General features: G+C 39.1%; 1 protein-coding gene across 1 annotated transcript; it reads left to right on the top strand.

Annotated features, from left to right (window-relative positions):
• Positions 12,648-15,177, top strand: LOC109234663. Its single transcript, XM_019400732.1, has 5 exons — positions 12,648-12,815; positions 12,985-13,162; positions 13,241-13,306; positions 13,392-13,498; positions 15,083-15,177. The coding sequence occupies exons 1-5, from the start codon at positions 12,746-12,748 to the stop codon at positions 15,175-15,177; spliced, it is 516 nt and encodes a 171-aa protein (XP_019256277.1). The 5' UTR covers positions 12,648-12,745.

The following is an 18,251-nucleotide window of genomic DNA, read 5'->3' as shown; positions in this document are numbered from 1 at the left end:
AATATTATGTTAGGGATCATGTGCTGTATTCTTTCCTTTAGGGTGGAGTTGTCTGTTGAAGTTGTGATACTCGTAGCAACAAACTAATGCTTGCCTTTTTATTAGTAATTTGAAAGCAACTTAATTTCATTTCTCCGATAATCTCGAAGCTTAGGAAGAATCGTAAACATCGTAGCTTGCTTTAGACGCGATTAATAATTATCACGGCTATTAAAATCCGGGATGCATTTCATATGCCCCGGTTCTAATTTCCAACAAGGTTAAATAGAATGTGTCGTGAATCACAGGTGCTTTTTATGTAGCGTGGCTTACGATATGTTTTAAATAACCTTGAATTTTCCTGTAATATTAAAAGCGGTTTTAAACTTAAAAATGCACATAGACTTAAAAGCATTTTAAAATCAGATGATTAGGCCAATAATAACAGTTGAGCGAGCTAGAACCACGGAACCCGGGAATGCCTAACACCTTCTCCTGGGTTAACAAAATTCCTTACCCGGATTTCTGTGTTCGCTGACCATAAATAAGAGTCAATCTTTCCTCGATTCAGGATTTAAACCGGTGACTTGGGACACCATAAATTATCCCAAGTGGCGACTCTGAATCTTAAATAAATAATTCCGTTTCGATTGTCACTTAAATTGGAAAAACTCTCTTATACCCTTCCGAGGGTGAGGAAAAAGGAGGTGTGACAGCTCTGCCGACTCTGCTGGGAAACAATAACCCAGAACTTCAAGTTCAGGTATCAAGAATTCGAGCTTAGATTAATTGTTATATTTGGTTTTATTTATTATCTGGTTTTGTTCACATGTTTGGGCCTAATGTGCTAAATGTTGCTTTTTACCGCTTTGATATTGTTGAACTGTATATAAATTATTGCGAAACCCTCCTCTCTCTGAGTCTTCTAAATCATCTGGGAAGTGTGCACTTCTTTTCTGTTAGAGTCATATCCCAATTTTAGAACGAGGCTCGGACAAGTTGCAAAGCCGGGTAAGCTTCTGTATTCCCGATACGCTGCCCCCCTCGGCTCGAGCTGTCCGCTTGGGTAAGCCAGGTTTAGAAAAAATAAACCCAGGTTTTTAAACCTAGAATAACATAGCCTCATCCCGGATCCCTAGTAGGAATGTTTGTTGCATCACATGCATTTGACTTATGGGACTCAACACAGGGGTTGGGTCTATCCAGGACAGGTGTACCCAAAATAATAAACCATCTTGATGCATCCTATGTGCTATATGTTGCATTTCTTCAAGGGTAAAAGGGTCATTTGACGGACCAATGATAATTGAGGGCGAATGAAAAAAGAAAAAAAGAGAGAGTGAAGTGTGAGGATAAAGCGAATAGGACCCAATTATATTTTCTGTCACATTTTGGTTTAAAAAAACGGCTTGAAAATTCAAAAAAACAAAAAGATATTGCACTTTTTCATCATTTTTCCGAAAATCAGAAAATCAAAAAAAAAAAGGAAAAAAAAATCCAAAAAGAGTTTACATGTTTCGTCATTTTTTTCAAAAAAAAAAAAAGACAAAAACATATTTTTCTCTAAATTAGTTTTTTTTAATTCTCGCTGTATCCAATTTGCCCGAACTACGCATACCTGATTCTCGTCTTTCGGGGCGTGATACGTAGACAACCCACATAGGGTCCGGTCTTCCTAGTAAATCTTAGGTTCTTGGCTTCGCGGGGTCTTAGCCAAATCTTGCATTTTTAGCCGCATAGGTTAATTTTAGAAAAATAGTCACAGTCATGTCTTGCATGTGTCTAGTAGGGAATGTTATTGTCTCACATAGTGTTGGTTGAAGTTTTCTCATACAGGTGTGGATCTACTTATCGGAGTTTTAGCATGACAGATACCCCAGGAACACTGCATTCAGGAGCTGCCTGAGGAGTCTTTTTATATTTTTGAGTCTATTGTTCATATTTTGCTTTCTAGTCTCGTATAGTAGTATTCAGTCATTTAGTTGATGCTAGAGTCTTTCGTAGTCCAGTTAAGTTTGTCGAGTCTTTTGTTATTATTTCTATTTTGCATTTGAAAATGTATTATAAATCAAGAATCCAAAAAAAAGAGATATTTTACGTTTTTGTTAGAATTTTCTTTAGAAATACTACTCCTAGAAATTAAAAAGAAAGTTTGAGGTGATTTTATTTTAGGAAATTAATATCTAGAACTAAAAATAAAAATTACTTTTATATTTCCTTTTATTACATTAAGACCAAAAATTCAAAAAAAAGAAAAGAGAAGAGAATTCTTTTAGTACCTCTTTAAAAATTTTCTTTTAAGATATTAATTCCAAAAATCCAAAAAAAAAAATTCTTTTGAGGTTCTTCTTTGGGAAAATTAATGAAAAAATAAAAAAAAAATTTCTTTTATTTTTACTAGAACTTTAGGATATTGTACATAGAAGAAAAAAAAAACATACTTTATCTTTTGTTTATCTTTAAAGTTTCTTCCTTAGGTAATCAAAAACTGAAATCCAAAAATATTTTTTATCTTCTTCATTTCAAGTTTCGAAATCTTTCTTTAGAGATATCAAATGAAAATTCAAAATATTTTTCTCTGGTTTATTCTTTAGATTTCCTTCCTTAAAAAAAGAATCAAAAAAATATTTTTCTCTTCTAGGTTTTTTCCTTAATAATTACCCATAGGGTATTTATTTCAAAAAGAAAAAAAAAAGAAAAAATATGCTAAAGTTTAGAATAGGTTAAGTCTGGAAAATTCAAAACAAAAAAAAAGAGATTTGTTTCTTTTATTTCCCTTTTCTTGTCAGAGTAGTCTTTAAGGTAAAAAAAAAAGAGAACGTTAGTTTGTTTCCTTTATTCCCGATCTTTCCGAAATACGCAAAGATCTGATTCATGCGGCGTCATGATACGTAGGCAACCTACATAGGGTTCGATCGAAGCATTTTTTTATTATTAAGAGAAAAAAGAAAAAGAAAAAAAAGAAAGAAAAGAAAAAAAAAAGAGGGTGAAGTTGTGGGACATGAGAAATGAGAGGAAAGAAAAGAGCGATAATTAGAAGAAAAAAAAGAGGAAGGAAAATGAGCAAGCCAAGAAGTGCCAGAAAAGAAAAGAAAAGAGAAGATTGAAATGAACAAATTAGGATAATGCCAAGTGACCTTGTGGCCCTCGAAGTCATTTTTGAACTGTTAATTGTTGCTAGGTGCATTGCACACAGTGTGATATTTGCAGCTGTTAAATGCCCTAACGCTAACGTGATGACCTCATTTTGTTCCTTTTTGTTATCTCCATTGAGCAGAAGGGTGGTTGGTTTGTGGTTCTTAAGGTAACTCATCCATACAACACAAATTCAAAGAGCAAGGTAGCCATGACTAGCAAAGACCTAGACACTAGAGTTGTTGATCCGTCGAGGGAGTTTGTGGAGTCGGAGTCTAAATTGAAAGGGGAGGTCCAAATGTTGAAACAACAGATGGTAGAAATGTATCAGTCTTGGATCAAGGGGCATCCTCCACCTTCATTCCCTGCTAACTACACTGAAAACCCTCCAACTATCCCACCACTATCACAAATCCAGATTCCCGCTGCTGCTGATATCTCCCCACAACCTTTTCACACTCTACCCGCCAAAAGCACATCATATCCCGCTCCTTTGGCCACTCATGCTCTTGTAGCTCCTCCTCCAGCTACTTTTCCTCGATCCTCTAACGAGACTATGTTCAAAATCCCCGATGCCCAACACTATGCTCCAGAACCAACTTTCAAAGTCTCGGATCCATACTCTCACGCTCCTCATTTTGAGGCTCCTAGTGAAACTGAAAAGCCTGGTAAGATAGTGGAGCAAGATGAGATATCCAGGAAGGTGAAAATCTCAGAGCAGTCTTTAAAAAATATGTAAGGGATAGGGAGCCAGATGAGCGTGGCTTACAAAGACTTGTGCTTGTTTCCTGACGTCCAACCGCCTGCTGGGTTTAAGATGCCAAAGTTTGATTGTATGACAGGCATGGAGATCCCGTGGCCTATTTGAGAGGTTACTGCAGTAAGATGAGAGGCGCCGGTGGGAAAGACAAATTATTGATGGCGTATTTCAGTCAGAGTCGGAGTGGGGCAGCTCTGGAGTGGTACACCCGCCAAGATGCTAGCAGGTGGTACACGTGGGACGATATGGCTCAGGCCTTTGCCAGGCACTTTCAGTATAATATAGAAATCGTCCCGGATCGCATGTACCTCGCCAAGACTAAAAGAAGCCTAATGAAAGCTTTAGGGATACGGTCTTAGATGGAGAGAGCAAGCTGCTAGAGTCAATCCTCCGATGGAAGAAAAAGAGATGGTCGAGTACTTTCTTCAAGCTCAAGAACCAACTTACTTTGGGCATTTGATCACGGCTGTGGGTAGGCCTTTTAATGATGTGGTAAAAATGGGAGAAATGGTAGAAGATGGGCTGAAGTCTAGCAAGATCATGAGTTATTCTGCTTTAAAAGCAACAACACAAGCAATTCAGAACGACAGAGGAAGCTTGCTGGGTCAGAAGGAACATGATGATGTTGCCATGGTTGTCTCAGGATCAGGACATGGTTCAACGGGTCCGCCTCACCAATATACCTAGCCTCAACTCCAACACCAAACCTATCCCCGAGATCCACATAATCCACCTCAGTATTATCCTCCGAACAATGACCGGTCATATGTCCAACCACCAGGTCACTCCCTATGGCGAGCGCCAGCACCGCATAATGCATTCTTGCCTTCACAACATTTTCGAGCACCCAACAACCCCAGAAAACAGGGGCAGAGAAGGGAACAAAGGCAAAGAAATAGTTTCACGCCAATTGGGGAGTCCTACGCAAGCTTGTTTGAAAAATTAAAGCATTCTGGCCTGATTGAGCTACTCCTCGGCTATACTCCAGACCCATATGCAAAAGTCTTTGATCCTATTGTACGATGCATGTACCACTCTAATGTCCAGGGGCATAACATTCAAAATTGTCGTTCTTTGAAAAGGAAAATAGAAAGAATGATTCAAGAAGGTGTAATTGTGATTAGTGACAGTGATAGGGAGCATGCGAATCCTCTTGGGAACTTGTTGACTGAAGTTAATGATATTGAAGTTGTTAATGGTCTTGGCAATATTGATGTGGAACCCAGTGGCTAAGATGCCGTGCTTGGTAATTGGAAAGACGCTCCATCTCTTGGCTAGCTAGAGAGGAGTCTTGGTGGTTTATTTTGTTGTCATTTCTGTTGTCCGGGTTATTTTCAGGGTTGTAATCCGGATATTGTCTTGTGCTTCAAACCTTTCTATCCTTTTATTTTGCCTAGTTTATTTTTTCGTACTAACTCGTTTAGTATTGTCTAGGTTTGTTCCAGGGTTGTAACCCCAATTTATTTTACTTCTTTTGTTGTTCAAACTCTTTCACCATCTGTCTAATGCAATTTTCTGTTTTCTGTTATTTCTAGTCATTTTTTATTTAGTTCTCTTTTCTTTTTATAGTTCCTTTATTGCCGGCTCTAGTGACATGACATGCACGCATAATTCCAAGCCTGGTCTTAAAAGTTAGTTTAATCATGAAGCAATGAAATAATTTTGAAGATGATAGGGACATTTGAGGGAAATAAGTAAAGGGATTTTGAGATCACTTCAAGCCCAAATTGTATGAAACTGAGTAGATAGAACATAAAGAAATACTATTGAAACGCATCCTGCCGCATCAGGTTGAAGCTAAAGGCAAGTTTGCCCCTAATTGGCAGGGGCCGTTTATGGTAATGAGAGTGTTGTCCAATGGTATTTTGTATTTAACAGATGTAGAAGGCAAATATGTGGATATGGCTATCAATTTTGATGCAGTCAAAATATATTACGTATGATTTCTTTAGTTCTCTAATTGTGTTGTTTGTATTTGGCATGCTTTGAAGATTGGAATGACGAAGGCATTTTATTCTGTTATCTAAACACTTTATCCTTGGTTACCCCTTTGAACCTGATTTATTTTCTTTCATATCCCTCTTTTGAAACCAGAAACAAAGTTTAGAAATACAAATAAAATAAAATAAAAAAGAGAAAAAAAGGAAAAAAGAAGAGAAAAAGAGAAAGAAAAAATGGGAAAAGAGTAAAGAAAAGAAAAGAAAAGAAAAGAAAAGGAAAGAAAAAGAGAGAGAGAAGTACCAAAAAAACAAAGAAATTCCTATGTCATGAACTACGTTCGACCTGATTCCTTTTAAGGATACATAGGCAGCCTCACGGTTCGGCCCCATTAAAATAAAAATTCAAAAGTCCCCAAGCAAAAAAACTGGGGTAGAAGTTGTGGTTATTGTAAGAGATCTGATTCCAAAAGTTGTAATTTAGAGCCCTTTTAAGTTGTTTTTGGAGCCTTTCTCCTTTCTTCCTAACAAAATCCAAAAGCCCACATTACAGTCCAAAGAAAGACCTTCCAATCAATCTTTGAGTAGTGCTAAGTCAAGCGAGTTAGAGGTATGATTCACATCAGGGGCAACACTTCGTTCTGCACAAGGAAAATAAAAATGAGAGAGTCTTATTGGTGAAAACATTCACAGGCACCATAAGGCAACAGTGAGTTGAGAAAAAGAACAAAATGAGAGAGGCTTGATGGTGAAATCCCTTCAGGCGTTACAAATCGAATAAGGACTGTGAATCAGATAGGATAATCGGAGCATTGAAGCTCGGTTTCACGACTCAAAGGTACAACAAGAGTTGAACATTAGACTTACTTGACAGTTTAAGCCACTTAATTGAAAGATGCATGTCATGGTAATAAGAGTTGTTGTCCACATCTGATAGGTTTCAACTTTGTAATTTTCTTGTTAGGTATCATCTCTTTCTGATGTCCCTTACTCCGTTCCTTTTGTCTTGTTTACTTCCTCTTCTTGACTCTGTTTGGTCAAAACAAGTGAGAAATCACTTCAAAATTTGGAACCAGCTTTCCAATTGCACAAAATGGAATCTGTCTTGCACATCAAATTGGCATAAGTCAGGAAGGAACAGTAGGCGCACTGAGTTGGCAACAAGCAACATGCTTTGGGATTCATGTGAAATGCAAAGGTTCAGTAAATGGCAATTCATGAGCACAATGCAACAGATAAAGAGTATTGGGTTTGAACGGATCAGAGGTATTTTCTGCGATAAGGGTGACAGAGAAAGTGTTTAGTCAATGAACAAGCAATGTCTTTCAAGTTGAAATCAAAGTTATCATGGCAAGTGAAGGAGCAATCGCCGCAAAGTCAAGGCCACAAACCAACCACTATGTTTAAACTCAAAAGTTTTCTTGTCTGAAATAGGGGTGAAGGCTATGTTCATATCAAAGCTTGGAAGCTTAAATTTTTCAGGTGTAATGCCCCAGTTCTACTTCCGCAAAGGCTATTGAGAAGATCACACATCAACCCTAGGAGAAACACTTCCTAGTCTGGATTTTCAAGTTATATTTTGTTTTAGGAGAAGCACTTCCTAAATCGAGATTCTACCCCTAGGAGACGCACTTCCTAATTTTTGGTCATTTAATTTCATCCCTAGGAGACGCACATCCAAGTTGGAGTCATTGAAGTTTTACCCATTAGGAGACGCACTTCCTAGTAGGGGTCTTTCAAATTATACTTGTTAGGAGACGCATTTCCTAGTTTGAGTCATTGAAGTTTCACCCATAGGAGATGTACTTCCTAGTCTGGGGTTTTCAAGTTATATTTTTGTTTTAGGAGACGCACTTCCTAAATTGAGAGTTCATTCATAGGAGAGGCACCCTAGTTTGAGTCATTGAAGTTTCACCCATAGGAGACACACTTCCTAAATTGAGAGTTCATTCTTAGTAGAAGCACTTCCTAGTTTGAGTCATTGAAGTTCCACCCCTAGGAGACGCACTTCCTAGTCTGGATTTTTCGGGATATACCTTTAAGAGATGCACTTCCTAGTTTATATCATATGAGTTTTAGTCATTGAAGTTTTCACCCCTAGGAGATGCACTGCCTAGTCTTGGTCATTTAAATTCACCCCTAGGAGACGCACGTCCTAGTTGGAGTCATTGAAATTTTACCTGTTAGGAGTCGCACTTCCTAGTGGGGATCTTTCAAATTATACTTTTTAGGAGACGCACTTCCTATTTGGTTCATTTAAGTTCATTCCTATGAGACGCACTTCCTAGTCTGGGTTTTCAGGTTATATGTTTGTTTAAGGAGATACACTTCCTATTTGGTTCATTTAAGTTCATTCCTAGGAGACGCACTTCCTAGTTTGAGTCATTGATGTTCACCCCTAGGAGACATACTTCCTAGTCTGGGTAGTTCAGGTTATATCTTTGTTTTAGGAGACGCACTTCCTACATTAAAATTTTACCCCTAGGAGACGCACTTTCGGGTTTGAGTCATTGAAGTTCAACCCCTAGGAGACACACTTCCTAGTCTGGGTTTTTCAGGTTATATTTTTGTTTTAGGAGACGCACTTCCTAAATTGAGATTTCACCCCTAGAAGCCGCACTTCCTAGTTTGAGTCGTTTAAGTTCGGCACTAGGAGACCCACTTCCTATTTGGGGTTCATTCAAGTTTCATCCGTAGGAGACGCACTTTCTAATCTGGATCATTCGGGTTTTATTTTTAGCAGACGCATTTGCAAGTCAAAGTTTTTTAGTTTTACTCATAAGAGACGCACATCCTAGTCTAGTCTTTAGTTTACTATCATCATTGCATCAATAGTATAAGTGGTTTACAATTTTGCTAACAACTCACAAATCTTCCTAGTGCAAACTGGGGTAGAAAATTTTGTTGGTTTTGATTGCAGGCACCCACATGGAAAACAAGGGAACACAGAAAGTTTCAGCAATCAGGCGCCCACCTGGAGAACAAGGGAAGACAGTCCAAGTTTCAAGGGAAAACAATTCAAGTTTAAGAGGGAAGGAATACAATTCAAATGTTGGTAATCAGGCGCCCACCTGGAGAACAAAGGAAAAACAGCAATGTTCAAAGGAAGACGGCTCAAGTTCAGCAATCAGGCACCCACCTTGAAAACAAAGGGAAAACAATTCAAGTTTCAGAGGAAAGGAAGATTCAACTTTAGCAATCAGGTGCCCACCCAGAGAACAAAGGGAGAGCAGCAATGTTCAGAGGAAGACGGTTCAAGTTCAGCAATCAGGCGCCCACCCGGAGAACAAGGGAAACAGTTCAAGTTTTGGGGAAAAACAGTGCAAGTATTGGCAATCAGGCGCCCACCTGGAGAACAAGGGAAGTCATTTCAGAATTCACTTCAAGTTAGAAGTGGTAGAAGCTCGCGGCAAGAATGCGAGTCAACAGTCCGAGATGATCAACGGAAGTTAGTCACAATCAAGAATAAAAAAAAAGGAAAAGAAAGAAAGAAGTGAATCCAAATGCAGAAGTTGATGAAAGATGTGGGTTGCTCAAGACATGACAAAAGTCACAAGTATGGTATGTCCGGGTTTGATCCGAAAAGCTGAAGAAGAATAAGCTAGCACCTGCAACTAGCAAGCGTCAATGTTCAAATCCAAAGTCTGCATGAAGAACCATTCAAGACTCAAGATCAAGCTTCAGAAAACTTATAGATAGGAATCTTGTAACTCATAGTTGACAGCTTAGCTAGTCTTTTTCATTTTTTGATTTTTGATGTAACAAGCGGATCCCGGACCGGAACCTCGGCGGAACGACACCTCAATCGGCTCTCCACCTCAGTATATTCCATCATCTCACTCACTTCTGAACTACACGTGGCCTGATTCCTTTATAGCCAAGGATATGTAGGCAGCATAGATACCAGGGCTCAGTCGCATTCCCCTTTTCTCTTAGTTTTATCTCTTAAATAAGGGTCGGGTCAAAAAACCTGTCTAGTCGTTCTTTGTCCGAAAACTCTTCGCGTTTCTAGTCAAAGAGAGGCAGCTGTAGACATGTGATTTTTGATCCTCCCCAAGATTTTTCATATTTTAGCACGTAAATATTTAACTTAGGCCTAATATAGCTTTTTCAACTCCATTTTACTCTTTTACTTTATTTTATTACAAGAAAACGAAAATTACAAAAAATAGTTTCATTATTGTTTTGTAGTCATTTTTAATCTTGAAAATACCAAAATAGTTTATTTCAACGGTCAGTCTTGTTTTAATAGTTATTTTTATTTAAGTAGGATTAATTGATAAATGAGATCGTATTTTTAGTCTCGTTCGCGGGGAAAGAATAAAACTTGGGCTCGATTAACCTATTTTTTAGGCCTAATTTTTGAACCTAGCCCATTATTCCTAGGCCTATATCTTCTAACCTAAAAAAAACCCTATAAAAAAGACACAAAATAGACCCTAGACATACATAGACTAACGCCTAATATCCTAAAGGACTAAAAGATCCGCCGTTCAGCACAAAAATCCCACCCCCATCGACTCATCTTCTTCTCCAAGAAGCAGCTCTTTCCCCCTCCCATTCTAATTTCATCTTCTTCAACTGAGAATAAACACACACAATTAAAAGAGCACAAATTGAGGGGTGGGAAAAACAGAGAGAACACACGAAAAATAGAGGCTAAAGACGAGTGAGTAAGAAAGATTAAAAGCACCATTGCTGGCCAACGTTATGCGCCGGAACTGTTTGGTTTCAATTGGAAACCTTCAGAATTAAGAGTCGAGGTCGCCGTTTGAGAGTTGAGGCCGTTTGAAGTAAGTTCGTGGATCTTGTTCGAGTTTTCCGGTGAGCTTCGAAGTCATCGGAGATTGTTGTCCAAGGAGTCCATTTCAGTCGTTCGTCGAGGTACTATCATTGGTTTCCAATTCGAGTTCCATCCAGAGGTCGTCGGATTGAGTTCGTAGCAGGTGGACGAAGATTTTGGTATTTGTTTGTAATGCAATTTCGAGAGAGTTCATCATCGATGTCGTGAAAGGTATAAACGTTTCTTAAAACATCTTCCATAAGAAAAAGCTTGCGGTGAATAATTGTTGCTTTTGTTTATGATTCAACGTGTTAGGTAATTGAATGAATAGGGAGGATGCAGTTTACACTGTTAATCACTAAATATGTTCCAACTTGGACGGCCTATTGAATTTTGCTCTTATATTTCTTTATTGTCTTGTTTTATTTTATATGCACTACAGAATCAATATTATGTTAGGGATCATGTGTTGTATTCTTTCCTTTAGGGTGGAGTTGTCTGTTTAAGTTGTGATACTCGTAGCAACAAACTAATGCTTGCGTTTTGATTAGTAATGTGAAAGCAACTTAATATCATTTCTCCGATAATCTCGAAGCTTAGGAAGAATCATAAATATCGTAGCTTGCTTTAGGCGCGATTAATAATTATCATGGCTATTAAAATTCGGGGGTACATTTCACGTAGCGTGGCTTACGATATGTTTTAAATAACCTTGAATTTTCCTGAAATATTAAAAGCGGTTTTAAAGTTTAAAAATGCACATAGGCTTAAAAGTGTTTTAAAATCAGATGATTAGGCCAATAATAATAGTTGAGTGACCGTTCTAGAACCACGGAACCCGGGAATGTCTAACACCTTCTCACGGGTTAACAAAATTCCTTACCCAGATTTCTGTGTTCGCGGACCATAAATAAGAGTCAATCTTTCCTCAATTCCGGTTTTGAACCGGTGACTTGGGACACCATAAAATATCCCAAGTGTCGACTCTGAATCTTAAATAAATAATCTCGTTTCGATTGTCATTTAAATTGAAAAAAACTCCCTTATACCCTCCTGGGATAGTAGTAAAAAGGAGGTGTGACACTCCTTTTGTTATTTCTTCTTTGGACAGTTAGACAGTTTATATATCTTAGTTCATTGTTTTAGACGCTCATGACTTAGTGACACCCCAATGTTTGAGACTCATTTCCGTATTTTTCTATATTATATTTAGAATTGATTTAGTTTATGAAATATTTAAACATTGAAATATTTTATTAATTTCTTATAATCGATTTAGTAGTAATATTTTGGAAAGTAGGCTTGCCTTGTAACACGATAGGCGCCATCACGACCATGGTTAGATTTTGGGTCGTGACATCATTGGGTTATGCCGGAAAAAAGGTCATCGGGTTATGCCGGGGATGTCTTCGGTTTATGCCAGAAAGGTCCTCGGGTTATGACGAGGAAGTCATCAGATTATGCCGGAAAGGTCCTCGGGTTATACTGGGGAAGTCATCGGGTTATGACGAAAAAGGTCAACGGGTTAGGCTGGGAAAGTCATCGGGTTATGTCGAAAATCAACTAGGGAGTGGGACCCTATGCTGGAAAAGATTACCAGGTTATGCTGGCACTAGCTAGGGAGTGGGACCCTACGTTGGAAAAGAATACCAGGTTATGCTGGCATCAGCTGGGGAGTGGGACCCTATGTTAGAAAAGATTACCAGGTTATGCTGGCATCAGCTAGGGAGTGGGACCCTATATTGGAAAATATTATCAGGTTATGCTGGCATCGACTAGGGAATGGAACACAATGTTGGAAAAGACGTAGCTAGAGATTGGAGACCCTATGCTACCATGGTTTTGAATTTGTCTTCTTCTTTCTTTTTTATTTTATTTTTTTTATTTAAGAAAACGAGTAAAAATGCAGGAAAGAATTTGGAGGAGACTTCCCTTTTGGATTGATTATTGATGCAAAGTTTTTTCTAGCCCTTGCGCAGTTTCTTTTGGTTGCACCTGGTTCTTGCAAGGCTGCTTTGGATTGCACCTGTTTCATGTTTTCAAACAAAGAACAATTGTTAGTTTGAAACAGCTGTTGATTTTGTGGCCTTGATTGTTTCTATCACTTGATCTTGGCCTGGTTTCTTTGATGAAGATCTCAACTGCAACTGCATGTTCCTTGAGGACCGATTTCATTTCAGGCCCTGGAGAACCTCTGATTTTTCCAGACTTCTCCATGATGGTGGGTTGGTGGAACTCAATCTTGTCGACTTTATTTTGCCTCTGTACGCCTTACCCTTCTGACTTGTTGTTTTTCTTTTTTTTCTTTTATTTTTCTTTTCTTTTTTTCTCTTTTTTTCTCTTTTTTTTCTTCTTTTTTTTTCTTCTTTTTTTTCCCTTCTTTTTTTTAGCTTCGGGACATTGGGAAATTTTTGGCTCCTCAAACTTTGGCGCAACGGCTAGTCGCGTGGGACTTAACCTTTTCCAACCTTATTTCGGCTTCATAGGCCTTTCATTTTTGGCTTCTTTCTTCCAACTTCAATTTCAGATCATTTGGGTGCCTTGGATTTTCAAACCATTGCTAAGACGGTTAGCCACATGGGACTCAACCTTTTTAACTTTTTTTTGCCTTTGTGGGCATTTGACTTTGATTTCCTTTCTTTTCAGGAGTTTTCCAATTTCAAAACATCAGCCACCGTGGCTTGTCGAGGTTGACTTGATACCCCCGACGAGGTTGGGTACCTTTTTGCATATTAGCTTGTATCAAATGAGAACCTTGTAAATCAGTCTTACCATCATTTCTTTGTCTTGGTTTCAGAACAGAGTTAGACCAAAAGGGATTTCAAAGCAAAAAAAATGGAATGGGGAATGAGTTTAAAACAAGAAGTGTCCCTTTTGAGGAAAGCAAAGAAGGACTTATCTGGAGTACATGTGTGCTTCAATGAACATGACATGCCTTTTGGACTAGATGCTTGATCTGTGTAAACCGTCTGACTCTCAGAAATTCATTACAACTTTTGCCTCAAAATCAACAAACCTTGCCAGGACTCTGTCGATGCCGATGCTTGTGAGGATCCTCTTTTGGATTAGGGGCGCCCTTTGTGGGTTTTCACGAGTTGACCTCTTTCATTTCTCTTCTCACCATCGCCTTATAGTGCTCTTTGCGAGTTTCACTAACAAGACTCTCATTTTCAACTTCTCTGCTTACCATCGCCTTATGGTACCCGTATGAGTTTTCACCAATAAGATTATCTCATTTTATTTCTCTCATTTGATTGTATCAGATCCAAGGAACCATATCCTCCAATTTTGAACATCTTTACCAATTGATCAGAAGGACTTGAACAGGGCTTGGGGTAGAAAGAGTTTGGATGGAATTAAAACTTTAGAACCTTTCAGGTGAACCATCGCCGAACCATTGTAACTTCTGCCCCAGTTTCAACTTTTGGGGAAATTTGGATTTTTATTTTGGTGTGGCTGAACCTCAGAGAGGCTGCCTACGTATCCTTTCGGAATCAAGTCGAACGTAGTTCAGGCAACTTTGTTTGATTTCTTTTGTTTTTCTTTTCTTTTTGTTTTGTTTTCTCTTTGTTTTTCTTTTTCCTTTCCTTTCTCCTTTTTTTTTTTTAATTTTTCATTTCATTTTCTTTTTGCCCTTTTCTTCCTTTTTTTTGTATTTTCCTTTTTCTTCTCTTTTTTTTCTAATATTTTACTCATTTCATTTTCCCCAATAACAACTTCCAAGTTCCAAAGAGGGGTATTCAAAGAATGAGAGCCGGCTCAAAGGGTTGATAGTGTTCGGGTAGCGAGAATAAAAGCCTTCTTCATCCCAACCGGAGAACATTAATGTTATATAGAGGATCTAACATAGTACCTTTTGGTTGCATTTGCATTGACAGTTTTTTCAGGGATATTTCCTTCTATGTATTCCAAATACAAAGCACTATTTTGACAGTACTCTTGTTGTAATGTATGGACCTTTCCAATTTGGAACCAATTTTCCTTCAGATGTTCCGAGTCTTTGTTTTATTTCCTTAATCTTATCTTTATTGCATTCTAATTCTTGATTCATTATTTCAAAATCTGACAGCGTTTTAGGATCTGACCATGAAGTCCGCAAGCATGTCATATTATTGAAATCTGCATTTAACAGAACTAAAAAGAGAATAAGAAAATGACAAGATTAAGAAAAGAGACATTCTTGGACAATGAAATATTAATTTCATTTGATTTTTGATTATTTTTTTCAGTTTTTTTAAGATAGAAGGGTTTAAATCGGAAAGCAAGACAATAAAGTAAAACATCCGAATCACACCGTAAGATAATCCAGATGCAGAAAGGATAGCAAGACTGGCTACTAAGACTACTGTCTGATGGGGAACTTCCATGCTTGGCGACCATTTTTTGGCTTTTCTTCTGTCTCGCCAATGGCTGCAATGGCCTTGAGTGCCGGATCAAATTCCTCATCTTCACAAATCATTCTGACTATTGGCCCGATGTTGTGGCTAGGCAACAGACTGTTCATCACATCAGAAGTTTCTTCATCCCGAAAAATAATTCTTTCAGCTTCAATCAAATCTTCAATTGCGCTTTTGAGGGTCTAGCAGTCCTCTATACTGTGTCCACTACTCTAGAGTGGTATTCACATCTAACATCAGCTCGGTGCGACGGGGACTCGGGGTTTGGCCGATTCGAGGTCACTGGCTGCAAAAGATTTAGCCTGATTAGCCTTTTGAACAAGCTTGAATACGATTCACCAATAGGGGTGAACTGATTCTTCCTGAAAGGCTCTCTTGGGCGAGGATTGTATCGGGGATCATTTGATTGAGGAATATATGGGGCTTGGTATGGATGGGCACTTATGGGAGGTGGATCTCGGTTTTGTATATAATGTTGTGGCCGCATGTAAGGTTGCACGTTCATCACCGCATAGGGAGGAGGTGCCACGGCATAAGCATCATCTTGAAGGGGACAATAGTGTTGAGGGACCTCAGGAAGCATATATGATTGGCTGAATGACGTGCGGGCCCCCCTCGAGCTAGAAACCATCATGGCTCCTTCTTCACTCCCGTTTCCATTTATCAAACCCTCTGAACCATTTTGAACATCTGGTGATGTTGCTTCAAAAGCAGCATGACTCAAGATTCGACCCGTTTTTAGCCCACTTTATACCATCTCCCCAATTTTGATAACCTCAGCAAATGGCTTTCCCATAGCAGACATCATGTTCTGAAAGTAGTCCGCCTCTTGGGCCTGTAGAAAGACCGTGACCATTTCAATTTCGTCCATTGGAGGCTTTACCCTGGCAGCTCGCTCGCGCCATTTTGACAGCATATTCACGGAAGCTTTCAGCAGTTTTCTTTTTCAAATTGGACAAAGTGTTTCTGTCAGGAGCGATATCTACATTATATTGGAACTGGCGGACAAAATCTCGAGCCATATCATCCCACACATGCCAATGGGTAATTTCTTGATCCGTATACCACTCAGAAGCAATTTCGGAGAGGCTTTCCCCAAAATAGGCCATTAGCAGCTCCTCTTTTCCACCAGCACCCCTCAGCTGGTTACAGTACCGTTTCAGATGAGCGACCGGGTCTCCGTGCCCATCGTACTTTTCAAATTTTGGCATCTTGAAGCCAGCTGGCAAGTGGACATGGGGGAACATACAGAGGTCAGAGTATGAGACACTCTTTTGGCTACTTAGGCCTTGCACGTTTTTCAGGATTTGTTCCAGGCTCTTCATCTTCCGAGCCATTTCCTCTTGCTCAGGATTATTAATGACCTTTTCTTGCTCCACCGAGAGATCATATTGCGGAGGTTGAGTGAAAGAGTATGGAGTCACATATGCTATTTCTGATTGAAGCTGTGGACCCTGAAAGGTGAACATTGGAGGCTCAACATACAGCCGTGGTAAAGCTGGTTGTGCTCTGGTGCAGACTGGTGCTACAGAGAACAATATTGGAGGTGCTCTAGAAACTGGCGCCTGGGGGCGAACCACAGAAGGCATGCCAGGAACATTGAACGGCATTGGAGGGTGCCCGCATGGGATGAGCGGGTTGGGCACAGGGGCATTGGTAACCTCACCTGACTTGGGGATCAACTCAGGGAACCTAGGGATTGCACTTGGCGGTTCCCTACCATTAGACCAGGTGTCCCACATTTCCAATATGCGGAAACGCAAAATCCTATTCTCTTCAGCAGCTGCTGATTCTGGTTGTGGAATAGCCGATGCTGGGCTATCCTCAGGATCGATGATTTGTAGATGGCTTTCAGAGGCCATAGGAACCTTTCCTGTGGAACTTGTGAAGGATGGGAAGCCAGATTACCAACAAAACCAACCACCTGAACAGAACCTGGCTAACAGCACGCCCAACAACCTTCTTAGTTTTGAAACGCTTAACAGATAGGAAATCGAATGTTTGGATGCAATGCACCTAAACAGTTAAACGTTTCTACCATGTGTTTGAACGGTTGCATGTTTCATCCCGGCCTTAACTAACCTTTCAGTATGTACTTTTTTCCTTTTAATTTCTGCCTCTCTTTAATCACTCTTAATTTTTTTTTCATTTCAATTTGTTTTTGCTGCTCTTTTTCTTTCTTTTTTCTTCTTTTTTTTGCACTCTCTTTTTCTTTGTATTTTTCTTTTTGTCACTCTTTTATTCTATGTCGCTCTTTTTTTCACTTTTTCTTTCTTTTTCACTCATTCTTTTCTCTTTTGTTTATTCAAATTATTTTTCACTCAGTTAATTTTATAGCTATGATCGAATCCAATGGGGATTGCCTATGTATCATGACCCCGCATGAATCAGATCTTGCGTAGTTCGGAAGATCTTGCGTAGTTTGGGAAAAATACTTCAAAATAAAGGAAACCGTATTTTGGATTTTGATTTCTTATTGATTTTTATTTTTTATTTTTTTTTCCCGTATGAAAGACTTCAGAAAGAAGGAAATTATTTTTTGAGTTTAAAAATATTTTTTTTTTTGAATTTTCTAAGGAAATGCCTCTAAAGAAGGAATTAAAGGAAAATATTTTTGAAGTTTTTTTTAAAAAAATTGGGGCCGGAACCGATGAGGTTTGCCTACGTATCTCACATCCGGTGAGAATCAGACCCGCGTAGGTCGGTCAATTTTGACATATAAAAAAACATGATATTTGACTCACTTTTTTTTTCGAAATACATTTTCCTTTCAAAAATTTTAGCGGAGTTTCGAGACATTTTCAAATACCGGGATTTTTAGAACCGGGTAAATTCTCTATCCTACCACACTCTTTGTTTTTCTCTGGATTTTCTTTTCCTAGCCAGTCAACATGCAAGCCGAAACAAATAAATATTCATATAGCACGTAGGATGCATCAGGATGGTCTGTTATTTTGGGTACATCTGTCCTAGATGGACGCAACCCCTGTGTTGAGTCCCCAAGGTCGAATGCACGTGATGCAAATAAACGTTCCTACTAGGGATCCGGCATGAGGTTATGTTATTCTAAGTTTAAACCTGGGGTTGTGTTCTACACCTGGCTTACCCGAGCGGACAAACTCGAGTCGAGGAGGGGGCAACGTACCGGGAGCACGAAAGTCTGCCCGGCCTTGTTGCTTGCCCAACACCGTTCTATTTGGTATAACTCTAACAAAAAAGTGGGCCACGCGAACGTGAGCACCGTTTTTCGGCAGACTCAG

Source organism: Nicotiana attenuata, chromosome 11 (genome assembly GCF_001879085.1).
Source record: "Nicotiana attenuata strain UT chromosome 11, NIATTr2, whole genome shotgun sequence".
Classification (NCBI taxonomy): domain Eukaryota; kingdom Viridiplantae; phylum Streptophyta; class Magnoliopsida; order Solanales; family Solanaceae; genus Nicotiana; species Nicotiana attenuata.
Note: the sequence above shows the minus strand (reverse complement) of the source record. Positions and strands in the feature narration are given on the sequence as shown.